At 25.2% G+C, this 19,925-nt stretch overlaps 2 protein-coding genes across 3 annotated transcripts in view; one reads left to right on the top strand and one right to left on the bottom strand.

Annotated features, from left to right (window-relative positions):
- LOC129605811 (uncharacterized) overlaps positions 1-2,821 on the bottom strand; it is a 200,554-nt gene extending 197,733 nt beyond the window's left edge. The window contains exon 1 of the mRNA XM_055515769.1: positions 2,781-2,821. The gene's annotated coding sequence lies outside the window, so the exon portion shown is untranslated. The remainder of the gene's footprint in view (positions 1-2,780) is intronic.
- The window catches only part of LOC129605812 (tyrosine kinase receptor Cad96Ca), a 161,183-nt gene that overhangs the window by 53,402 nt on the left and 87,856 nt on the right, over positions 1-19,925 (top strand). For both annotated transcript variants that reach the window (XM_055515772.1, XM_055515773.1), the window contains exons 3-6: positions 9,119-9,390; positions 9,726-10,470; positions 10,542-10,900; positions 16,124-16,322. In XM_055515772.1, the coding sequence (XP_055371747.1) occupies positions 9,119-9,390; positions 9,726-10,470; positions 10,542-10,900; positions 16,124-16,322 (1,575 nt within the window). The remainder of the gene's footprint in view (positions 1-9,118; positions 9,391-9,725; positions 10,471-10,541; positions 10,901-16,123; positions 16,323-19,925) is intronic.

Here is a 19,925-nt window from a genome sequence, read left to right as displayed (position 1 = left end):
AGAAAAACGAAAAAAAACTGACATAATTTTTTTATTTATTCAATTAGAAAAATTGAAAGCGTTCATATTGCCAATAAAAGTTTTTAATATTCGTTGAACTTTTATAAATTTTGCGTTTTGCATTACAAAAAAAATTAGAAAAAAGTAACGTTATTAAACAAATTGTGGAAAAAATGCTTCAATTGAAAATTCGATTACAATTTTTCTAAATTTTTTTTTTACTTAAATTTAGACCCTTCTAAAAATCTATATTGTACTACAAAATTACTATTAATAAATAAAAAAAATTGTAATTTATTTACAAGCTTGTGGTTTCATAAAAAAATGGGGAAGAGTTTTTTTATACGCAACTAGGAATATAGAAAATATATTATTGTATAAATGTGTATATATATAAAAAGCATGAACATTATGTATGTATTCAATACATGTAGAGAATTGATAGAAAAAATTATGAAGTAAAAAAATTCCATTAACTTTAAGTTAGTTCAATTTCAATATTGTGTTTTAACCATCTGGTTTCGTTTTAATGAAAATATATGATCATCAAAGATACCTCGTAATGTTATGGTAGCGTAACTTTTTTAGCTCAATATGTTTAAGGGAGTGTTTTTCTATATATGTATATAACATTTCACTTTTATGCACTCTTAAACTCAAATTTTTCGTTAAAATGCGAAAAATATAAAATTATAGGGGTGCAATTGCCAAAAAAATGGTTAGTTAAACTATATAAAATAACACTTAAAAAATTTTCATACTTACATTTCTATTCAATTAATGTAGTATAAATTCTATTTAGTCAAAGTGCAAATATCAATAATTCTAAAGTAAAATTTTGCTTTTAATTTCAATGATTCTTCAACACACTGTTAATCTAATATTTTCATTTAAGATCTTTGTTTTTTTAAAGACACCCTCGCATGTGATAGGGAAGGTTATGTGATAGGACCAGATTTTTCGTATTTTTGTTACTTTGAACATGTAAGAAATTAATCAACTTTTTGAGTGTGTCACACCTAAACAGGGTTTGGCAAGGTTTTGATATCTTATGTATAGTTTTATTATTATATTTCGTTATTAAATTCTTATGAAAGCCTCTTTTTTAAAAAAATCAATTGCTCAGTTGCTGACATTAATTAAAGGTCGGATTTGAAGTTTTGTCCAATATAGAAGAATAAGTAACCTTCCGATTTTTATTCAAGTCAATTTTTTAGTTGTGCCTGAGAAAGCTATGAACAAGCAAATAACTTGAGAATGTCAAGACCCGAAAACATGACTATGACAAGAAATAAATGAATGAAATTTTTCAAAATTTAATATTTGAATTCTGTTTGTCAACGCGGCTAATCGAAAAGCTATTTAGAGAAATCGAGTCACAAAAGCTGTACGTCTACTAAGAACTAAATTTACATTTTTGCAGGTGTACTACTGCAAGACATATTAACTAGCTTACATGAAATTTGAAATAAGTGTTTAAAGGTCATTTTCTCAATTTTGTACAACCCTTTAGTTAAACTAATAAGGATTTATCGAAAGCTTAATACAATTTTTTTTAACACTAATTTCAAAAATTAACATTCTGGCCGGTTATGGGCTGTTCGCATCTAATTTTTGAATATGAATTTTTTTGACAAAAATGTAATCAGAAAATTTGAAATGTAAGGGTTGAAATGATAAATGGATTTAAATGTTAGAAAGTACTTTAATTGAACTTAAATTTTATTGCAATTGATAGATCAATTTCAAAACAATGATGAAAGCAATTTTACTGCTTGAACTCTTTCCTGCAACTATAAAAGTGTATATATTTATAAAAATATTTAAATTTCACTATAATGGTGAACACTTTTGTGAAATGAGGAAATTGATTTTGGCTTAATTTAACTTTTAGTAGTTGTAAATTAAAAGTGTTTTTATAAAATCTAATTTTTGAAATCTTCTTCCTTACCATAATTGATATACTTGGACTTTTGTATAGTTTACTTGTTAATCTTAAAATATACTATCTAAACATATACTAGAAGAATTTTCCAAACAACTTTAAATGACAGAAATAATTTTTTTGCTATAATTCGAAAAATTTTTTCATTTCAATTCTGGCATAATAATTATAAAAGTTTTAATTTTCCAGTCTCCGTAATTTTTTTTTTGTAAATATTAATTAGATGTCATTTAAATTTAGAAGTTACGAGCTCATTTAATAATTTTTTTTCAAAAATCTGTGATTTTCTGATTCGATTATGTTGTACATAATATTTTAAGATTTGTCATGTAATAAATTATTAATCTCTTCGTGTTAAAATAACGATGAGGATTTTTAAATTTTAAGACGTAATAAATATTAATTAGCTTTGGATATAACAAGGATAACAAGAAAAACTTCAGTGATTACACTGTAATTTTCGGTGGTTAATTAATAATATTGTGTTTCAAGGACTTTGAATTTTATAATATGGAAATTTGTTGAAAAAAGTTTTTTACTTGTTTTCTTTATCTACTCATAATATTGTACGATTATATATGGAGATGGATTTACTGAACCATAATAAAATGAAAATTTATATTAAAAATAATTTTTGTTTTGTATTTAATTAAAAAATTTTGATGATACAACAGGATTATGAATTCATTTTTTGCTTACGTGTTTTTGATAGACCAAATGAGTCCAATACAAGAAAAATTACGTTTTTTTCTATGTAGATCGTTTAGCTGATTAAATTCGATGATGTAAAAATATTACATACAAAAAATACAAAATTGAAATTAATAATACTTACATTATTCTAATATTTTGAGCAATACCACTGAAAAGTCAAATCTGTAATTAAAAAAAAATATTTATAATTAATATATTATTTAAATTTGATAACAAAATTACTTTAAAATTTAGAGATTAATTATTCAATTTCTTTAGAATTTTTTCGTAATATTTACTTTTGAAATTTCTTTTTCTTTATCGTATAAGCATCGTAGTTGGTTTAACTAATATTATTTTCTTATCGTGAAAGAACGTGTCTAATTCGTAAAAGAAGGGACGTCTCTTCATATCGTTATTAATGTACGAATTAAAAATAATAAAAAAGTAACTTTCATCACATAAACTACATACATATGTACATGAACAGATACAGAATTAAAATTCCAGGAACAAAAATATATTCCATACTATTACGCAGGCTTGTTGCAATAAGTAGCTAGTGTCATATTATTAATGACTTAAAAAATTTGGGAAATTTGAAAAATGTACCAATTTTTATTTCGCGCGAATTAATAATTTGTGTAAAGTTGTAGACTTGTTAAGAATACCAAATTGCTTAAAATTTAAAAGTCGGAATTTTATTAAAGAAAAAAATTTAAATTCCCAAATATTTGAAATAAATCATGCAATTTTTAACTATCAACGTTCATAATTTATAACCTTTACAAAGTAGACATTTTTAATTTGCAAAAAAAAAAAGTTTTTTTTTTTTCGTTTTCCATAAGTTTCACGAAAAACTCATAAATTAACTTTTATTTTTTTCGTGCTTAACATTATAAAATTGTATGAATTTTATTTTCTCCCTTTAATTTCCAAATAGTTAGACTTAGATATTTGCTTAAAACTTTATCTTTAAACATAAAAATTAAGAAAATTAAACTGTAAAAGAAATAAGATCCTTCAACGTGCATCACGTTAACTAAATAATTGACTTTAAAGGACTTTTATTTAAAGAGACCACTACACATGCAATATTCCTTAATATAAAACTCCCAACTCTTTCTTGAAACCCCATCAGCAAACGCTTTTAAACTATTTTCTACTTTTACTTCAATACTTGTACTCACCTATACTTTTTACGTAAAAAACTTTTTACATTAAAGTAGAAATTTTGCTGTTAAATTTGTTAAAAAAAAAAGCAGAAAATGTAAAAAAAGAAAAATCATTTTCTTGATGCTTCAAGAAAGAGTGCAATTCTAACGATAATATTCCAACAAAGATTCATATTCATATATAAAACGTGTATGACAAATACATGTACAGACCTATAGTTAATTGTATAATGCATCTTATGTGTATAATGAGTGTTGAGAAGCAATTTTAAACACATACATATGTACACATATATTATGAATATCTAACATGAATATTTACGTGTATACTTACGAGTATATACAACTTCAATGATATATTATGAATTTTTATAGGTGTAATTTAAGTTGAAAATGAGTAAGATAATTTTCCAGCTATTAAAAATCATCCAATTTATATGTAAAAATTACTACTGCATTTCTATCCTCGATAAAAACATTCAAGTGTTTGTTAGCAACATAGCAACACCTGATATTTAATTGCACATAATGCAAGTGAAAATATATTATAATAATTATACAGAAATTGCATGAATTTCACATGCAAATACTTATATATACTTATAGGTGTTATACAATATATTTATAATGGTTTGACATACATATATAACATGTATCTGTAACGGTAGGGTTTTTAAAGTTTATTCATTCTGTATTTGTTTTTTTTTTTCTTATTTTGTGCCTAAGCTAATTGGGGGAATCTTTTTAAGTGCACATTAAAATGCAATTAGTTGCCGCTCAAGCAATCTGAAAAAAAAAAAAAAATTGTATGAAATTGCTTGTTCCTACCGTTATGCATAATATAACGGCACAAGAATCCTTAATTTTTTTTTTTTAGATTCTTCGTTTTGTTTTTCTTCTACTTTTCTTAAAGTGATAATAAATCGTTCTACAATGTAAGGTGATTTTATAGTGCTGTGTAATGATTTTAAAAAAGTGAAAAAAACAATAAGCATAATTTTGAATATATTAAAATACTTGAGTCAAGGTTTTCTTTTTTAAAACGAAACTGATTTTAAAGGAATCTTGAGACATTAACTGTTATAATTATAATTTGACGTCCTATGTATTTTAATTCACAATTTCAAGTCACAAATGTATGTATGTAGGATACGTAAATTACCCTTAAACGAAATTTTACAAAAAATAATCAAAATTTAAAAAGTTTTCAGAAAACACTACAAGACCAGATATAAATTTCTTTTAATAAACTTTAAGTAAATTTTTCTATAAAAAATTCATGGAATGCGAACATGATGTTGCAGATTTCAGCGCAAAACGAGTAACAATATGGGATTGCTTACAGAGTACAAATACAAATGGAATGTCCATGTATGCATATTAGACTGTTCAACTGAAAGAGTATTTTGTCTACAAAATTCAATTTTGTAGACAAAATACTCTTTCCCAAGTCCTATTTAAGTTTTGATTTCCAATTGTTTTTGGTTCAAATTCGCATTGGATTAAATGTATATACACAAAAAATATACTTATAAATTTGTGCATACTTAGTATAAACGCAGTACATTCGAATATTTTTTGTGGAAACATTTTTATTAAATTATCAACTACGAGTTTATTTATAACCTGTTTATATTTATGTACGTATTTACGTATATAATTAATGTACGTATATAATTCCATTTATCTTTTATTTTCATCTTATGTTAAAATATTGTATACTTTAGTTTTATTTTGCCAATCAATGTCGTTAATATTAGTTTTTAAAGCTGCCAGAAATTCAGATATTGTATTACCTATCATGTAGCCTTCTGCAGTTTACAAATATTTCGATAAACATATTTTAAATATAAATAACGTAACAACGAGAATTACCCCTTACATTTTATTTAAATTTCAATGTTTTTCTTAATTCTATATCGGCAATATTTCTTCACATATATGTACATATGTACATCCATAAATTGCCTTAATTATTTATAATTAATAATTTAAATTTATAGTAAGCTGTGAGCCAATTGTCAGCAATATTATTTTAAATGAAAATATGATTTTATTTATAAGTATGTATGTACGTATATAAAATTTTAGTTAATTAATTACATTTATTTTGCAAATTTTAAGGCTATGTGATTATTTAATGTAAATTTCGAATATACATACAAGTACATAGATATGCACACGTTTATAACACTATAAGTAATATAATAATGAATAATTATTTTGGAAATAATAATGTTATTTATAGATTTATGTAACATACATTATCCAAAAAATTTAGGGAGAACTACATACATATATGTATGTAATGACGCGTTGCAAACATTAATGTTACTCATGAATTTTAAAGTAAAATATGTAAGGTATTTTATATGAATATTCTAAATTTTGTTAAAATCAACTTCATTTTTCCATTTGTATGTGCGTTTGTTATAGAGTAACATTTACATATCCAATTTATTTAAACTACATAATGCATGAATACAAAATAAAGTCATCATTAAAATGTCTTTGACTCGAATATCTTAAAATTTACAAATATGTTGCTTTTCACTATAAATGTATTTTGATGCTCCATTTGTGTGTTTGCACTATACATACACATATGTATATACACATTGTTTTATTTATGTCATTTAATATGTAAATGAAAATCTTGTATTATAGTTTTTAAGATAAAATGTCGCCATTTTCTTAATATAAAACTATTGTGTATTATATTCAGTACAAAGTGGTGGATGACAATTTTGGATTCAATGTATATTCATAATTTTTTATTAAATTTTTAAACATCAATTTTACACATGTAGAAGTGTACACGGGTATACTTATATATAAAATGTATATTATTTGTAACATATATACAGAGTGTACGAGACTCAGGTGTTAAAATGGAAGAATAGATATGAATGGAAGAAAAATGTGAATTCACAGGTTCGCCATATTGTTTCCAAAGCTTCATATATTCCTAAAGTTAATCAATTCGTGACATACCCGAAATAAGCTGTCACATATTATATTCCATCAAAATTAGACTAACAGACCATCAGATCAGCTCAAATGTGAATTTCGCTCATATAGACCCACGGACCGACTGAAAGGCAGACGGATCGACATCTCTCTTAAAATAGTTTATTTACGCTTACCTACCACAAAAGAAACTTGACATCCGAAATTTGCTGCCTTTACATAACGTATAATGTTCTCATCACTTAAACTATTGTATGCAATGCGGTTGGTAAAAAGAATGAGTTGTTTGGAAATTCCAGACTGTATTCAAAGTAAAAATTTAAAAATATTTACACCAATTTTAACAGTGTACGAGCGTGTATATATGAGCGTAAATTCATATAAATCTCTGAAGGTCATATGGATAAGAAAACAAGTTTTCATATTTTCTGTTTTCTTGTAAAATTAGTGACTGTCTTTAGTTATATGGTGTTTTTTATTTTTCCTGTTTTGTTACTATATAAAAATACTACGTACCTATATTTTTATATATGTAATTTGTTATTTTTTCTGTGAATGATTGCGCTGTTTGTTATTTTGTGTAGTAGCTATTTATATTGTTATACGTTTTTTTCGGAATTGTTTTCCATTGTCACCATTGTCATTTTTATCTTCTTTATCATCATAATAACTTTAAGTTAACTTACTGTTGTGGCGGTACTATTACACATGTTAGTACATAACATGTTTAATATTTATTTGCATATGATTGTCTGGCTTATAACTTATCATGGAAAAAAAAGCTTAAAAACAAAAAAAAAATAAGAGAAAAAAATCAGTTTTCACTTTTCATTTGCATGCATATTGTTGTTGATTACTATAATATTAGTTAAGATAGGTGATTTAACAACATGTTTAAAGGTGCGTCACAATTTTATTAAATTTTTTTCCTTTCTGGATTTTTCTTTTTTGCTTTATTATCTTTTGATACCGACTTGATTTTTGTGATCATGGGAGGCTTTTATTTGCTGTTTTTATTTTGTAAGTTTAAGAATTTTCTCGAAAACTGGGATTTATGTTACAGGTTGAAGTTGCATCAAGACAGGGCCAAATTATTTTCGCTTATTCTTAGTATTCATGTTTATTTGACTGGGGTTTTTTTATTTTTTAAAATGGTATTATTGTTGTTCATATCCGCACCATAAAAAAGAAAATATTGTCTGACTTTTTATAAATGCTAGAGTTTTTACCTGGAAATTTGAATATGATTTTTATTTTAGTTTGTTTGAAGAGTCCATTTTTGAAAAATTTTTCAGTTTAGGTTAGGCCGATGCCGCTACCTCAAGGTAAGACCCTTTGTGATACCGCCAATTTTGGAATTTTTAGGTGGTTCCTTTTAAGAGCTCCAGTTAGATATATAGAATAAAGGAGTTAGGATATTTAGAAGTGCGACATTTAACACGAAATTTGCAATTACGTAAAGTAACAAGTGAGTTACTTTAAAGAAATATACATACATATTATATTTCTCTTATTAAAATAGAAAATTTTATTTCATGTTTATGATGAAAATAAAAAATTAAAAAAGAAATTTCTTCGCTATTGTAAGGCGAGACACAAACTTAAGTAAAGTTTCTGTTAATGAAAAATGTTACTCTTATATTTCGCAAAATAAAATTATATTTGGACAGTTGAAAATTTGTCTTATTTTTGTTTTGTTTATCTTTTACAAGATATTGTATACACTCATAAGTACATAGTACACAAAAATACAAGAATGTTTCTGTAGGAAGGTACACGTTTTTATTAACATTTTTTTATATTAAAGCTTAAAAGAAATATTTTAGTAAAATTGGTCTAGACATGTTGAGGTTGAAATAATAACGCAATGTTTTCTTTATTAAAATATGAGAAAAAGTAAAAAAAAACTTGTTCTTTCCTTTCACGTTGATGGAAGTGGAAATTTTTCTTTTGTGAAATTTTGAATTATTTTAAAGAACTTTTCTTTTGAAAGACAAATTCAAAATTTTAAGATTTTGTTAAATAAAATTTTTTGTAAAATTTTTGTTTTTTGTCATTTTTTATTTTTACGAAATTTTTATGAAAATTTGCTTTTTAAAGCATACTAGTATTTATTTCAAAGAGAGAGCTAAACATTTAAAGGTTAATGACCAGAACAATGTTTAAGAAAACAAATAGATAAGTAGTTTTCTTTCCATTTCTAACCAGTTGACGATTCTACTGTGTGCTTGTCGTTATCTTGCCAACTATTACCAGGAAGGCAAAAATAATATTTTGATTTACAAATTCTAAAATGTTTCAAATTTTTAAATGTAAATTTTATTTATTTTTTCAGTGAACACACAACTTTCAATACTCAATACACCCCCTGTGATATCAGTTGACAGAGATTGGAGGATATCAGAAACTGAAAAAGTTGGATCAATAATAGTACGTGTTAGGGCACAAGATGCAGAAAATGATCATTTAACATTTGATTTAGAACCATTATTTCATGGCGATTATTTAAATCCGACTGGGTCATCATCAAATTCAAACGAAAATTTACCATTTCAAATCGATCACAACACTGGTATTGTTCGATTAAATGAAAGTCTTGTTGGAAGAGTAAGTATTTTTATGTTTTAATAAGGAGTATTTCAATCTCCTTATACCTTTACCTTATTTAAAAAAAACGTCATTTATTATTGCGAAAATTTTTTTCAATATTTTATTTTGCTTCCTATTTTCTTTCAATTTTTTTACACTATTCTATTTGGCAATATTCCCATATTCATTTAAACAATTCAATTGCATTTTTTTTGTTTTTAGAAATAAATTTACCAATTAATTTTCAAGTTAATTTATTGATATTATTTTATCATTTTTCAATTTTCTTTTTTCCAACTTATTTGAACAAAACCATGGTGCGAAAACAATAAAACCATCAAATATAAATCCAGGCTGGAGATAATTTCTTTCTTTTTGTAACAGTTTCGGATGGGCAATTAACAGCAAAAAATGAAATTTCTGTGAATATTTATCATGAAAATGATGATAAAATATATGATTCAAGACCATCGATACCACCCCGTAATATATCACAATTGTTTCCTTATTTTAGTGAGTTGCCAGGAGTAAAATCAATGCGAAATCATCCGAATAATCCAAGACTACCACCAGGAATATTACAACAAGGACATTCAGTACCACAAAATCGTTATCCAGATTTATTAAATACACAATCATCATATCCAAAACAGGATACAAATTCTAATATATATTTTCCTCATAATCAAAATCAACAATCGTCAAGTGATACTGATGGAACATCATCGAATAAACCAACTAATTCAATTCCTTCAAGCACTTATAATGGAATCAATATCAACACCAATAGTTTTAATGAAAAGGGTAAAAATGATTCAAGCAATATGAATAACAATAGTAATGATTTTAATGATAACAGTAATAGCATTAGAAATAGTAATACAAATAATAGTTATAGCAGTAGCGTTAATAGTAGTAACAATAATAGCAGTAACCAAAGTACCAGAACAAAATTGACACCAATCAAAACAAACACCAATAAGCCAGTAGGATTTGGTACGAATGATTCTTCAATGAAGAATAAATCTCATAATCAAAAGGATGACGATGAAAGAATAACAAATAATAAAAATGATCCATCAACACATAAAAATGGAGGTGATAAAAAATATTTCTTATATAAAAGAAAGATATTTTAAAATTAATTTTTCTTTTCCTTTGAAATATAGATGATTTTTTGAGCAATGCAAATGGTGGAAATGGTAGTCATCAAATAACATCATCCCAAGATCAATCCGCAACAATTTCTGTAAAAACTGTTATACCAGTTATAATTACTATTTGTGGAATATTCCTGGCAGCTGGCATTGTAGCATTAGTTATATTCCGTAAACATTTATGTGCCATTGGTAAATCTTTAAAGAAAAAAAGTAAAGAAGAAATGGCAAAAAAATCAAACCAAAGCAATTTAAGCAGTAATATAACAGATGATAGTCGTAATTCAATGGTATTACAACATTGGAGTGGTCCATTAGCCTTTAGTAATCGTTATGTTCCATGGGAACGTGATAATCAACAAATATCTATGGTATGTTTTTATTTCCTTATAATTTTTTAATGCCTAAAAATGTCCTATAATGTCTTTAGATATTATGTATAATTATATACGTATACTCGTATAACTTGAAGTGCAAAAGAAACTTGGGTGCAGAAACAAAATAATATTTTGCAAATTTTTCACATTATTTCTTTAAAAGGGCTAAGTTCATAAGTATGTTGTAATGAATAAAATTAATTCTTGTTTTTTATGGAAAACTTTTTGAATCTTAATTTTAACAACCTTTTGAGCATGTTAAGAACCGAAAGTTTAGACAACACTTAAAGAATTGGAATGTGCTTATATAATTAATAAACCGATTTTCTGTTTTTTTTTATAAGATAAAAATTTTCGATATTAAATATGGGATAAAGGTTGGTCAGATTTTTTTATTTTAACCAGATATATATATATATACTTTATTCTTCCCAATTTTTTCCGGAACTTGTAATAATTTATAGCTTCCTATTCTGTCTCTACCCAAGATTTTTACATGTTCATTATAAAAATATAATTGTGTTACAAACGTAAAATTTTTGTTACAAATTCCCCGAGAACCTCAATTTTGAACTTTTTCTTACTTCAAATTTTGTTTTATATTTAAAAAGGAATTAAGTGGAAATCGAATAAAAAAACTAAAAATTTGGAACAAAGCATGAAATTTTCCATAATATTTTTTACATACTAATACAAAGACGCATACTTACAATACATATGGAAAAACAATAAAAATTGCATATTTACAAGGGTACGTTATGATTAAAATGAAATAAATTCAAAGAAATGCAGAGTTAAAAAAAATTTCACATTTTTTTAATTTTCCCATTTTTTGATTTTGATCGAAAAGGTCAAAACGTTTGTTTTTGTACTGTAAATTGTATGTACATAATTTCATGCTTAAGTCTATATCATAAAAGAAGGAAAATGTGCAAGGCCTTTGCAAAAAAAAGAGGAGAAAGAAAGTAAAGTCTTGACTTTTGAATTTTTGTTAGACTTTAAATGTAATTGAAAATTTTGTTATGGTTGTTAAAGTAAAGTGAAGTATCAATTTCGAAATGACGAAATTTCAAGATAAGAAGAAAATTATTATTTTCTTTTTTTTTCTACTTTACTTTATTTGGGGCTTGTAAAGGTCACCCATTTAAAGTGACGCGTTAATAATTAGTAAAAAAAAAGTCTTTAGGTTAACCTTGATGAATTTTTTGTTCAACCAAATTTTTTTATTGCAGTATAAAATTTTGATGAAAATTAATCTTTTATCTTGATTTGAGTGAATGTGTTTGACTGAATGCTATTAAGATTGGAATTTTAAGGGCACAATTTGTTTTTATATATCTTATAATAATTGAGAGAAGAAATATTTCTGTCATTATTGAAAAAGGACATACAAAATTTTGTAAAGGATAGTAGTTAAATTTTTTTAAAAATTTCTGGTTCTCATTCTGAAATATTTCGGATAATATCTAAATTATATTATTACGCTATAGAAAAAGGACAAAAAAGTATTTTATTTAAAGTTTAAGATTTTCAAAATAAGAAGTAAAAAAATCGAAAAATGTGAAAATAAATATTGATAAATCAGTCCAATGACCGACTATATTTCATTTTATAATGTGTATTATATATATATGTGTGTTAAGCATGTTATGGCACATTCCAAGTGCATGTTTATTTAAGCGATTCTATCGGAAGAGCATTTTGAAAAATTGAAATTGTATATTTAGTAATAAAAGTTGTAAATCCCTTAGTATGTTTCTAACTTTTAATTATGTTTTGATGAACACTTATCGAACATACCACCCAATAATGCCAACTTTTGCAAACAAAATGTATATATTTCGAATGAAAGTTAAAATAAATATTTATAATAACTTTTCATAACCTAGTTCAATTTAGATTTCGATTATTCTACACAATAATTATCCTTGAACGAATTCTAAATTTGTTTCTCATATTAAAATATTTCGGAGTAAATTAATTGCTTTAGTCCTTATTGTGCGAATTCGCGTCGATTCTGTAATATTCGTTGATTAGTTGAGTGAATATTGTAAAAATTATTACAAGATTTAAAGAAATTGAGGATTTCTCACATTACGAAAATCAATTCTTATTTGGTTCTTTGTGAATTTTCAATAGTTATTGGAGTCCGTTGTATTATTTTTATAACGAATTAGTAGCAAAACATTAGATTTGGACTCATAAGCTATTTTTATTTTGCTATAATTCTTTGTAATTATTTTGCTACCATATATGTATGGCAATAAGTAAATTAATAGAGTATATAATACATTTGGTAAACTATCATATGCTCATTTAAAATAGGATAAAAATTATTTGCGAATCTCGAAATAAAAAGAAAAAATATTCAATGAAAATTGGTGTTCTCAGATTTCTAATAAAAATTTTTTCTCTTATCTACTAAAATAACTTTTTTTTGTATCCTTATTTTCTAAATACCAAAAAAGAAAAGAAATTTGAGTTATACTCGATGGTTATTTTCAGTATTTTTTTTATTGTCTTTTTCTAGTTTTAAATGTCACAAACTTAAATGGAACAGTTTCATTTTATGACAAACAATATTTGAGATGTTATACATTATGTTGTTTTTAATTGGTGGTTTACTATATCGGTCTCCTTACCATTTGCTAAACAATTTTTAGATAAATGTGCAGTTGTTATACTATCAAAAATTTCGAACATATGAGAAAAAATGAAAAGAATATTATTCTGTCAGTCTTAGGTTAAATTTTTGTGAAAAAAAAAAATGTTTTCCAACTGTACAACGGTATGTGTTTGTTGACAAAAGTCCTGAAAATGTTTTTAATTTTAACCGGTTTTTAGAAAAAGTATTTGAAAAAAAGTATACAAAAATTAAATATGCAATATTTACAGACATACATACCTACAGGCTACATGTATATGAGAAAAAGTGTGCGGAAAACTGAAACTAGAACGAGGAATATTTTCGTTATTTGAACTTTAAGTAGATTTAATTTATACAAACTCATTGATTTTGAAATTAAATAAAACGAGGAAAATTGAGTTAGTCGCGTTAACATTGTCAAATCGTAAGAATCAGAATAGTGAACCTATATTTAATCCTTTAATTGAACAATATTTGAAATTCCAAGTAAAGCTTCGATCAAACCCAAATTTAGTTGGGATCGTATTTAACAGATTAACATCTGTTATAAGCAATTTGTGAAAATTTGGTTAGATTAGTTCAAATCGTTCTTAAATCACCGCTTGAACCATCAAACATGGCTAAATTAACACCATATTCGACGCTGATATAAAGAGTATGTCTTGGTCTATATCTCAAAGGTCGATTTCTTAGCATTTTAGAATTCGTTTGTGGTATAGCGTTATCAGCCTAAATGCTATACCCTATGTTATTTTAACACCCACTTATTTTGAATTTGGCGTCTAAGGAGAATATGGGCATTATAATAAAATAATAATAACGAAGTCATAACGCAATTAAATCATGTTAACTGTAACATAAAACTAGATTTGTGTTATATTCATTAAGTACATGCAGCGAATATAATATACTCACTCTAAAAAAATTGTTATTCCCATTTTTGAAAACAAATTGTTGCATGTGTAAAACACTTAACCAAAATCTTTATAATAATATTTTTCATGCTTCAGTAATATCTAAGCCTGCATAAAAAATATATAAAATCAATTTTCATTTGAAATTTTATTTTTTCCATTTAATAGAATATTTTTAGATCAGCAAAATACGAAGAAGGGAACCGAAAAAAAATATATATAAATCCTTATAAAAAAGTATATGAAAAAAAAAATAATGAGTTTTCATATTTTTTTCCACATTTCTAGAACAAAACTCTAACAAAATGGTACACGTGACATAAAAAGTAGTTTGAATAAAATAGAAATAATATTGTCAGTAAATGAGAGTATATATAATATTATGTACTTCTATTCCACATTGATAAAAAATTTTTAAGAAGTACATACATACATGCAAACATAATATTATATTTTAGGTCAATATATTATTAATAAGTACGTTAATATAATATTATACATATATGCATATGTAAGTCAAATTGACCTGTATACGAGTATATTGAAATAATCCATTTCCTGTGAATATGAAAATTTAAAAATATTAAATTTATATTTTTTCTATTTCAAGGGGTCGGCTTAAAAAAAAAGATGCAGAGATTTTACACAAAGATTTTCAATTTTATTGGAATTTTTTTTAAATCTTGTTATACGGCCCTTTTATGAGGGAATTATGAGGGAAACAGATGAGTCTTCGAGTGGAGTCCATAAATTCAAAAGAAAAAGAAAGAATCCAATCATATCGGTTTGCAAGTTCAGCTTTTAGCTCACCTATAAAATGTTTCATTCATTCTTAAAGAATCGATTACACAAGTCATTAATAATCTCAATTTTGAAGCTTTAGAAAGTTTGGTTGATTTATAAAATAATTTAAATAAAGGGTGATTTTTTATAGCTTATATATAATGTAGGTTATTCATTCTGAAATCAAATTTCTTTATACTCAAATTTAATTTGTGATATAGAGCAACTGAAAATTTAGAGTACATATGCATTCTAAAATAATTTTTTTCTATTCTAAGTTCATTACAAAATATTCTGAATTCGAAATGAATTCTTGTAAATGACATGCATTTAAAATAATCGTCCTTATTTCATAGTAAACAGCATTTATGTGTACGATTCCTTTACAAAATATGCATGATATAATTATATATAGAACAATATGCACCCACATGGTAGTTGCATTACATATGTATGTATATGTATGTATGTATCAATGTATGTATTATTTATTTGATAAACCATCATATACAGGCACAAAATAAGAAAAGTGAATTTTTTGCTACTTCTATTTTTTAATTCCATCCCATATTTTCATACATTTATGAACAAAAAGAAAAAAAAAATAATTCCATTCAAATCCATATTGCTGGTTTTATTTTTTATTTTATTCATACCTATTATATGTATGTAATATTTGAGTATGTAGGTGGGTTTTAACGGTATAAATATCATAATATTTTTTTTTATTTCATATTATATTTTTTCCCATTTTCTTTTATATTTTTTTAATAAAACGAATTTAATCTTTATACATATCACTATTACTGTATATTTTACGTACATATTATATATATATATATTTTTTTATATACAAAATTGTCATATTATTAGGTTACTTCACAGTTATCAACAAGTAGTTCAAATGGTGCTAGTTCTGGTTGTATTGGTAATGGTCTAGGAAATGGCAGTAATTCACAATCATCGAAAACGGATCGTTGGGAATTCCCAAGACATCGTTTGAAATTCTTCAATATATTAGGAGAAGGAGCCTTTGGGCAAGTCTGGAGATGTGAAGCAACTAATATTGATGGTAAGAATTTTCAAAATTTTTAATATATATATTTGAGATTGTGAATATATATTTATTTTATAATATATATTTATAAGGTGTATATCATTATATCAAAAAAAAAAATGTACGTACGTTCTCATATTATACCTATTTTTTTTTCTTCGAAAATTTATGTGTGGTTGGATTTTTAGTGTTTATTATAATATGAAACACAAAATATATAAAGTTATTTACGACATTAAAAGAATTATATTTTGTATTACTAATTAAATTTAGAAATATATTTAATGTCATAAATATCTGATTACACACAAAAAAATTTTATGGTTAAGTTAACCATAATTTTAAAGAACCATACTATGATTAAGTTTTAACCATAAATTATGGTTGCTGTTATATACTTTTCGATGAAAATTAATTACATTATGGTTGTTTCAACCATAAATTATGATTAAATTTACCATATTTTAACCATATTATAGTTAAATTTAACCATAATATGGTTGTATTTAACTATATTATGGTTGCATTTAACCATATTATGGTTGCTGTTATATACAAATTTTAACCATAATATAGTTAAAAACAACCATAACATGGTTGTTGCAAAAATAAAAATAATTGGGTTTCAACCATATTAAGGTTGATACAAACATAAAAATATTTAAATTTTAACCATATTATAGTTAACTTAACTAAGATTTATGGTTAAGTTAACCAAATAAAGAAAATGTTTTTAAACATAATATGGTTAAAACAACTATGCAACATAGTTGTTGCAACCTTATTAATGTTGATTTTTTTAACCATAGTATGGTTACAAGAACCATGTAACATTATTGTTGCAACCTTATAAAAGTTTCATTTTGTAACCATAGTATGGTTAAAATAACTATGTAATATTATTAAAATTGTAACCCACTTAACAGGTACGGTATACAGCATTATTGAAAAGCCTATTCTTCTACTTTCATTGTCATGCTGTATAACAATAGCACCTTGCTTATTATTACTCGCAACAGAAATTGATAAATTTTAGGGGGTTAAGTAAATTTTTTTTCACAAATTCTCCTCAAAATACTTTAAAATTATTGTAAGTTTAATTGAACTCAAAAACTCATGCCTCACTTTTCTTTAAAATTAATTTTCAAACTTTACTTAAATCAATCATGATTAATCTAATGCAAAATATCTAGAAATCTTTTTTTGTAAAAAAAAATTTTGTATTAAAAAGTAAAAATTGTTAATAATAACACAAAAAAATTTAGCTTCAAAATTTTATTACACAGAAAAATAATTTTTATAATATTCGCACAGTATTTATGACATATAATTGCGTATTACCTAATGTTTACAAAAACAAAATTCTATATTCCATATTTTACATATTTTTTACAAAAAATTATTCTTATAAGTTACTTTGATATATCTCATGTAAAATGTGATTAAGTACAACTATTTTTTGACCATTTGAAGTTTGGTTAATATACGATGTACGAGTTATGCAATTTACATTTACAGGAATTGTTTTGCGTATATTAGTGTTGTCAACAACATAAGCATAATAATGCATGTCAAAACATATCTCTTTCAGTAAAGATAAGCCTAAATACAATTTTTCGCCATATTTAAAGATATAATCTACAACAGCAAGTTGTGAGTTTGTTTCATAAATTACCATACCAACCTTCACAGGTAAATTATTATACCGAATAAATTTTGTCGAATAGACATTATCTTTCGCTGTAAATTTATATCGTTCAAAAACATCTTTATTAACTTTTCTTAACGCACTAATTTTCAAAGGAAAATTTTAAAGAATTCATTCCGAAAGCTAATATTTGCATGACTTGAAATTTTTTCTTTTGAACTAACTGAGGTGTCATTTGAAATCGTATTAGCAATATAAATTGCACTTTGATTTGAATCACAAATTGAGCTTAAGTCATTTTTAGAACAAATTGCATGGCTTTTTAAATGAACTTTGTAGTAGTAAATGTTATCATAAACTCGATTGCAGATAGTGCATGGAAAACGAATAGAATTTGCATGTTTTAACTTCAAATGATCAACAAATTGTACATCATTATCAAAATTTGAAATACATAAAAAGCATTTAAAATTCATTTTAAAAATTATAAAAGTTACACATATTATATTAATTCATTTAAATTTCGTTAAACTTATTAAAATAAAATTTAAATTTAATAGTAATTGTATGTATACAGTTTCTACACGTACCTATTTGTTCATTCTTATTAAGATTTTAATTTTTATTTTGTTGCAGGAATTCTAAATCTAAAGCTAAGGTCTTCAATACAGCATCATCCTTGTCATATTTAGTTGTAATTTTGTAAATGTAATTTTGAACAAAATACCAGATTCTCTTGCATTCGGGTGGATATTGTATGTTAAGTCCCATGAAAACACTGAAGCATGCAGTAACTGCTTCTAACGGATTTTTAAAACAATATTTGACATGTGACACTAAAACCCACGTCAAATCGATATTTTCTCCTATAAAAACTATTTTTGGCTGGATATTGACTTTAACTTTTCTGCATTGGTTGATATACTGCCTCTCTGCGTGATCTGCTTCTGGTATACTCTGAAATATACAAACATTTTTTTTTTATTTTTAAATATTAACAATTGGTTGCAGACACTTGTCTACTTAATTTTTATTTTCTCTATCTTAATTCCATTTTTTGTGCATTTTAATTTTTTAATTAACCCATGCACAGTTTAAATTTAAATCTGGACATCTCCGCTAATAGCTTTAAAATTTAAAAAAAAATTGCATATGATTTGCGCAAAAATCATATATAAATTTTTATATTTTCCAAATTTTAAAACATTAAAATTTTTATTTACCTTATAATGTGCTATAAACGCTTCTTGAGCTTCAATTTTTGAAGGCCTGTACAATTTTGTTGACAACTTTCGCTTAATATTTGAAACTGGTATTACATATGGCAAAATCAGAAGAGCCCAACATTTTCTTTTACTATCTGTAACGGAAAGTAAATAACTCTCAAAATGTATGATAATAATACATATTTTAAAAATATTCTACCGTCTGTTTCATTCTCCAAAGCCTTTAATATTTCCTTAGTTTTCAAGTTCCTACTTAAATGGGCTTCATTAATAATAAGTTGAATATTTTTCTCAGTTATCTTTGGTACTATTTTGGTTCCATACCGTTTTTCAGCATCTAAAACCAACTTTATAAAAAATATTGTTTTATCTTCAAATGAAATCTGCTTTGAAAATTGCAAAGTTCTTACCAATTCATAGCCTGCTCCGCTCTTCAACACAGAAAACTTATCGATGTACTCTGAAGTTGGAGTATCCTTTTCTAATAGCATACATCGGTGATCAAATGTGATCTCCCATTTGCACCGCAACTCGTCCGAAATTGTTGACGCAGCTGAAATTTCCTCGACAATTTCCAGTATGGTCGATTGATCGTTATCTTAATTGGATATAAATAAAATTAACAAATTGAGTGAATTGAAATTAGAAATATATATATACATACCTAAGTTAAGGTGAATAGGTGAAACTAAAGTTGATTCAGTACAAGTAGATGAGAGACTCTTAGAGCGACTTCTGCGATGT

This window comes from Condylostylus longicornis, unplaced genomic scaffold, assembly GCF_029603195.1.
Source record: "Condylostylus longicornis isolate FDR11 unplaced genomic scaffold, ASM2960319v2 ptg000015l, whole genome shotgun sequence".
In the NCBI taxonomy this organism is placed as follows: domain Eukaryota; kingdom Metazoa; phylum Arthropoda; class Insecta; order Diptera; family Dolichopodidae; genus Condylostylus; species Condylostylus longicornis.
This window is presented reverse-complemented; position numbering and strand designations above follow the sequence as displayed.